General features: G+C 46.4%; 1 protein-coding gene across 3 annotated transcripts; it reads right to left on the reverse strand.

Annotated features, from left to right (window-relative positions):
- Nucleotides 1–511: 511 nt before the first annotated feature.
- Nucleotides 512–3,845, reverse strand: calml4b (calmodulin-like 4b). Of its 3 annotated transcripts, XM_018765384.2 has the most exons (5): nucleotides 3,724–3,845; nucleotides 3,572–3,602; nucleotides 2,158–2,298; nucleotides 1,803–1,991; nucleotides 512–820 (listed from the first exon to the last, which is right to left on the reverse strand). In XM_018765384.2, the coding sequence occupies exons 1-5, from the start codon at nucleotides 3,724–3,726 to the stop codon at nucleotides 723–725; spliced, it is 462 nt and encodes a 153-aa protein (XP_018620900.1). In that variant the 5' UTR covers nucleotides 3,727–3,845; the 3' UTR covers nucleotides 512–722. The 3 variants fall into 3 exon arrangements, with proteins under 3 accessions (XP_018620900.1, XP_018620901.1, XP_018620902.1); XM_018765385.2 differs by lacking the exons at nucleotides 3,572–3,602; nucleotides 3,724–3,845 and adding an exon at nucleotides 2,778–3,065; XM_018765386.2 differs by lacking the exons at nucleotides 3,572–3,602; nucleotides 3,724–3,845 and having other exon boundaries at nucleotides 1,803–2,007; nucleotides 2,158–2,238.
- Nucleotides 3,846–6,166: the final 2,321 nt, after the last annotated feature.

Raw genomic sequence — 6,166 nt, forward strand, 5'->3', positions numbered from 1 at the left:
TTTACCTTCTGATAAGGAATCATGAGCAGAGCTGTATGTCGGTGAGGAACCACTAGATGGCCATATGTACATACTACAGCGCAAACAATAATATCTCATCGGCCGACACGTGAAGGCTGGTTCCCTCCATATCGGGAGTCAATAATTTTTTTTTTTTTTGTTTTTTAGTAAAGTTCCTTTCGAAATATGATTTTTTTTTCTTGGCTGTTTGAACATGCCGTTTCCTGTCCTGGTTTTACTGAAGGCTTCACAAGACAGTTTAATGATTTGGGAAAAGGGTGTGACCTTCAAAACTGCACTTTGTTTTGGTACAAGGGCAACAGTGTGTGTGTGTGTGAGATCATTCATGGCCGTGATCCACTCCTCACATTTCCCATATGGTTTTTAACGATTGGTTTCCTTTACTCAGCTGCTGTGTATTACTGTTCACATCAAGGTCATGCTCACGTGAACCTGCCACCTGGCAGCTCAACAGTGCAAGGACACACCTTCAGTGTAGTGTGATGTGAACTTCAGAGCTTTTATTAAAATGCTATAGGGAATCGACAAAGAAGCAGCACAGCTGTTCAGAGCATCGTGTCGAGAACTCACACGTGGCTCACATGCAGAAAGCAAGCAGAAATCTACACAGCGTCCTCAGGTGGGATTTTGTGCCTCTGATCAGTGTTCCCACTGGGGAGGGGGGGGTACCCACAAATGAACCTGCTTAGGCCCCTTCCTCCTCAGTAGTCCACGGGGGGCAGGGTGACCATCCTGGTGAACTCCTCGTAGCGCACGTATCCGTCGGGACCCACATTGGCCTCGCGAAACAGCTCATCCACTGCAGCGGGCATGAGGAGACAACACAGCACAGCACTTGTTAGAGTGATTAAGGTATTGATTCGGGCCAGCGTTAAATATCCATGAAGGGCATTGCGGCTCTGTTAGTGCAGGATACTTCATCTGAAACATCTCGGGAAGACATCCAGAGGGTGGGAATGGAAAACACATCTCTGGATAGAAGTGAATGCTGCACGTTTTTAAAAGCACAAACGTGACAATATGCACATCTGTGCGGTTGGGGCAGATAAACATCCTCCTTTAGGGGTTCTGAGCGGTGCGTCACAGTGACTGAGCTGCGCATTCTGGTGTAGGTTTGAATCCGGTTCAGGGTGTGTGCGGTTTGCATGTCCGCTCCGTGTTTGCAATCCAAAGGCATGTGCAGAAGAAGGCAACAGTGAACCCCTTGTTTACCCCTCCTTACTGTGAACACCATGCAAGTTTCATGTCATGTATCGAATGTGATTAACTACCCTACCAAGGAGGGAAAAGAGACCGACCAACAGATTGATGCTGTAGCTTAGTGATGATCCAGGAGCTAAGACCCTACACAGAGTTTGCAGATTACCACTGAATCTACATCTCCACCCTCATGACCTTTGGGTTTGACTGAAAGATCAAGATCATGGTGCAATAGATGGAAATGTGGTTCCTCAGCAGAGGGACAGGACTCAGACTCTGTAACATGGTGTGGAGCTCAACACTCAATGGGGTCCTCAGAACTGCTGCTCCTTCAGATCAAGAGGACCCAGTTAAGCGGCTTTGGGGGGTCTAGTGAGATTGCCCATTGGTTCCCTCCCATGGAAGGTCTACCAGGCACTGGTCTATCCACTGGAGGAGACCTAGGACATGGTGCAGAGATTACATCTCCGGTCTAGCCAAGGAATGCTTGGAAACCTCATGTGGTTTGTTAGCTTGACCTGCTGTCTCCACGACCCTCACCAGGACATGTGGTTTGAAAACGAATAAATAAACAGACAAACCTTCTTTGTTGGTCAACTTCTCTCCTAGACCAGTGAGCTTGGCCCTCAGCTCTGAAGCCGGAATGTAACCCTTCTTCTGCTTGTCCGTCATGCGCATGGCCTCCAGGATCTCGGTCTTGGGATCCTCTTGCTGGGTCTGCCTATGCATCATGGTCAGGAAGGTAGAGAAGTCCAGCTCTCCATTCTTATCTGGCCCAGGAAGAGACTGCAAGTGAAGACCTGGCACTTTACCTACTTCACTTAAAGTCTAAAGACTAAGTTTTAGACTAAAGTTTTTTTTTTTAAAGCAAGTTATGGTAATGGTTTAGTTTGTAGGGCTGTGTGTGTAAACCCATACAGAGCTGAAGAACCTCACCTATCTTGTGGACCTGCAAATGTCGGTCGACCTCGCTGTAGGTGGGACTCGTCCCCAAGCAGCGCATGACAGTTATCAGATCCTTTGCCTCAATCTTCCCTTTCCTCTTCTTGTCGTACAGCGAAAAGCATTCCTTGTATTCTGGAAGAGAAAAAAAACGAGAGCCTTTTTATAATTGCAAGAGGATTTTCAGAACTTTCCAGAATGTGCCCCCTCCTTCTCCCTTGTTTGGTGCTCTCGGCCTCACTTCTTCACGCTCTAATTACCACAGCCTGCTGAAAGCATCCGTCCCATTTTAGGATGCAGGTAGACATCCTGACTGAAGTGCTATGAGGCCAGGGAGCTTTACCACACCGCTGCAGGGTACACCAGCTGACAGCCAGGGGGTGTCGCTGTGTGTGTTATTTCCCAAAGACTCGGAAACACATCTGAGGGGGGTAACGGAGTCCTCTCCGAACACACTTGTGATCAACCCACATCACCTTCTGCAGAAACGCTCACATGCTCTTCAAAATGACATCCTTGTCTAGTACGGCATGTTAACTTGTGTTGATTTAATTTGTACTATCTTGATTATTTGTGTAGTTTCTCCATATAAGTCTGTTTCGCAGGCTGTGTACCTAGGATGCTCAGCACAAAGAGCGCCTTGTTTGGCGGCAGCGGCTCGGACACTGATCACTGCGCACTTTGTCCTCGAGAGCTTCCTGGTCCACACCAGGTCCGCCACCAGACAATATAGGATACATTTTCACACCATACATTAAAGCAAATATACACTATATTAATACATTATGTGCATTAAAGAGAATATGTGGCACATTTAAACAATGTACATTATAATGGATATAGGTAACATTTATATAATGTACATTAAACAAAATAGTTTACATAATGTAACTTAAAGCCAATAGAGGGAACATTTATATAATGTGCATTGCAAAACAGACTACATTTATACATTATGTACTTTCTAGAGACAATAGGCCATATTTACATAATATACATTAAGGGAAATACAGCGCTCCTTTATAAATTATGTACATTGAAGAAAATAGACTACTTTTAAACGATGTATATTAAAGAGAATATACGGCACATTTAGACAATGTACATATATATATATAATGAGTATAGTGCACATTAAAGAGACTACGTTTATAAATTATGTACAAAGCAGAGACTGCATTCAGACAAGCCTGGTAAATGCAGGAGGCTAAAGGCTGTATTTACGCATTGTGCACATTAAGGGAGCGCAGACCCCATTCACACATGATCATGTACGTATGAGACATGAAAGAGGGAACGAAGGAGGCGACGAGTCGCTCGTCTCGAGCCGGATCGCGTCCGCGCGCGACACAGTCCGTCTGGCACTTCTGAAGCACCGCGTCCGCACCGCGCGAGGGGAGCTTCTTACCGTTTATCTGGTCTTGGCTGAGAAATTTCGCCTGCAACACAGCGATGAGCACTCAGCCACCATCCCGACATATCATTTTATTATGCATATAAACATGTACATATATTCGTAAAGGCTTTTTCGTTATTTATTATTAACAACACGGCTCTTACCATTGTGACATTCGCGGTTACGTGGCCCGATGCCGCCGACCTGTTCCTCGGACCCACCCGAACTGTCCTACCTGAACTGTCCCACCCGCTTTCGCTCCAAAGTCCACCGACCGCACGGCAGGTAATCGATACTGCGTTGCTATGGGAACTGGCACACGTGACACCGCCTATCCCCTTATCTACTGTAGGCTGGTCCTGTAAAGGAAACACTTTAAGTCCAATAAAACTGCATATAAACAGTTTTTCTCATATTAAGGAAAGACAGCTGGTTCATATCTCGAATCCATCTCTCCCAGCCCCCAACACCATCTGCTGTGATTGTCTATGTATTCGCTATTTGAATGTCACTTCCATGGGAGCTCCTGGAGGGATGTGAACCAGCAACATGCTGGGGTCACACAGACAAGGAGTGTGTCCATAATCCCGTGTCTGTGTCAGCAAGTGTTCCTCTGCTGTTGACACACTTTGATTTATTCTGAATTTTACATCACTTTGGAGAGAAACATGTTAGATAAATGTAAAATGCAAAAGTCTAAGATGTACACCATCGCTTGGTTTGAGCTAGGGGGTCAAACTGGGTCAACGGCCACATCGTTGGGACAGAGATGAATCCAAAGGTTTGAAAAATTAGGTTTATATAAAGAAAGATGTCCCACGTATATGGGCCATATATAGGCTGCAGGTTCATATGGAAGGGGTGTCACATCGTATTAAATAAAGATTCTAGGCTTACATTAGAAAAAGACACATGATGAATGTGTGTGCGCTAATAGTTAATAACTCAGGATGTTGGAAAGCAAAGTTCTGCCCAAAGTGCCCTGAAAGGGGGCCACGCCTGTGCGGACATGGGGATGATGTAACTGCCGAAGAATTAGATTTCAACTGCAGACGTGGAGACTTCACCCTACTGTGGGGAGTCACGCATGACAAGTTATCTTACAGATATTCACATCGACGGCTGCTGCCATGCGTGAAGCTCTTAGAGCAAATAAAGACTCCGATGTGGCATCCTGGCACTCCTGGGAGAGTCGGATGATTGGATGCTGCACCAAAAAGTGCCAGTAGGTGGCAGTAGATGCCGGATGGCATCCAGTGGGGGACGACGAGACTCTGCCGGTACCTTGATGCTGATGTGCTCTGTTTATTCTGTTTCGGCTTGGCCCTATAAAGCACCTCTGGTGAGATTCAACAACAGCAGCATGCAGTTCTTCAGCTGCTGTGGTCAGAACTGGACCGAAGGCAGGCCAGCCTTGTCTCTCCCTTTCGCTTCCTACATAGTAGCAAGAGTGCTGGGCGGTTCCACACACGAGGGGTCCAAAACCAATAGTCAGTAGGTTCTTAGTGTTGGCCCTGACATGTTGCAGTGAGCTCCCTCTGTCCCTCAGAGCTGCTGAATCTTCCCAGCTTTCAAGAAAGGTCTCAGATCACATCTCTGTCAGACCCACTTCTCTCCTGACCTCCTAACTGCTTCATAAACTTGAGTCACCTCACCTGGCCCAGTGAAGATGGCCTAGCAATGAACTACTTGTTTTGTCAGAGTCCTCTCCTTCCCAGTCTTCTCAAGATGAAAAGGAGGGGCAGAAATTAAATAATTATGAGGTGAGGCTAAACAAACAAAAAGAGCAAAGTCCTACAGTTCTTGAGCTCTGACACCCCGATCTAAGGTTTGACACCTTTGCCAGTTCAGCCCAACTGTGGGCAGATGTGAGACAAGCCACGGAACCTTTCCAGTCATTGGGAGGTTCTCCATCTCCGTGACCATCATCTCCCCTCAGACCTCTCCAGAACCAGCACATTATCGGTCCCAGAGCATCCAGCGCCACGGATGTCTGAACAAATCATCAGCTTGAGCACTTGGTCACTGACTGGAGTCCGCACTGAGCCGGGTGTCACCTTGCAGCACCGCGCTGATAAGGCCGACGGCTTGTCAGTCCGGCTGTCCGACGACGTTACCTTAGCTCCCGCACCGGTGTAGATCTACCTGATTGCGTCTCTCCGCTTGGCTGCCACTGCGGGTCAACTTCGCTGTCTCCGTCACTAAGAAACTGGCTGGAGTGCTTTAATGCGGGCCCTTTAATCATTGTGATAGAATCACAAGACACAATATTGCACATGGATGCAGTCAGCTAATAACGAGTATGAGATTTAAATAAAAACATCTGGCATTGACGTAAGTGCACTTGCTGTTGGAAAAGGTATTCATTCGAGGTAACATGCTGGTGCTGAATTATCATTTGGAAGCTGCTAGTTCAAATTTCACTTGTACCTTCTGATTTGTACGCTGAATGAATGCATCCAAGTGCATAAACATTTATCTGTAGAAACAGTTTATTTGGCAGCTAATTACTTGAGGAAAGTGATGTAAATCGTGTAGATCCTGGAGTTCAGCTCTCCAAAAACAGCAACTCTGCAGAATAACTCTGCAGGCAGTCATTACTGGATG

Source organism: Scleropages formosus, chromosome 5 (genome assembly GCF_900964775.1).
Source record: "Scleropages formosus chromosome 5, fSclFor1.1, whole genome shotgun sequence".
NCBI lineage: Eukaryota > Metazoa > Chordata > Actinopteri > Osteoglossiformes > Osteoglossidae > Scleropages > Scleropages formosus.

Excerpts from the sequence above, each read along its gene's own strand:
- calml4b (XM_018765384.2), bottom strand. Across the intron at positions 2,299-3,571 it reads CAGCCAAGACCAGATAAACG|AATACAAGGAATGCTTTTCG; the intron begins GTAAGAAGCTCC and ends TTTCTCTTCCAG. Across the intron at positions 1,992-2,157 it reads TTTGCAGGTCCACAAGATAG|ATAAGAATGGAGAGCTGGAC; the intron begins GTGAGGTTCTTC and ends TTCCTGGGCCAG.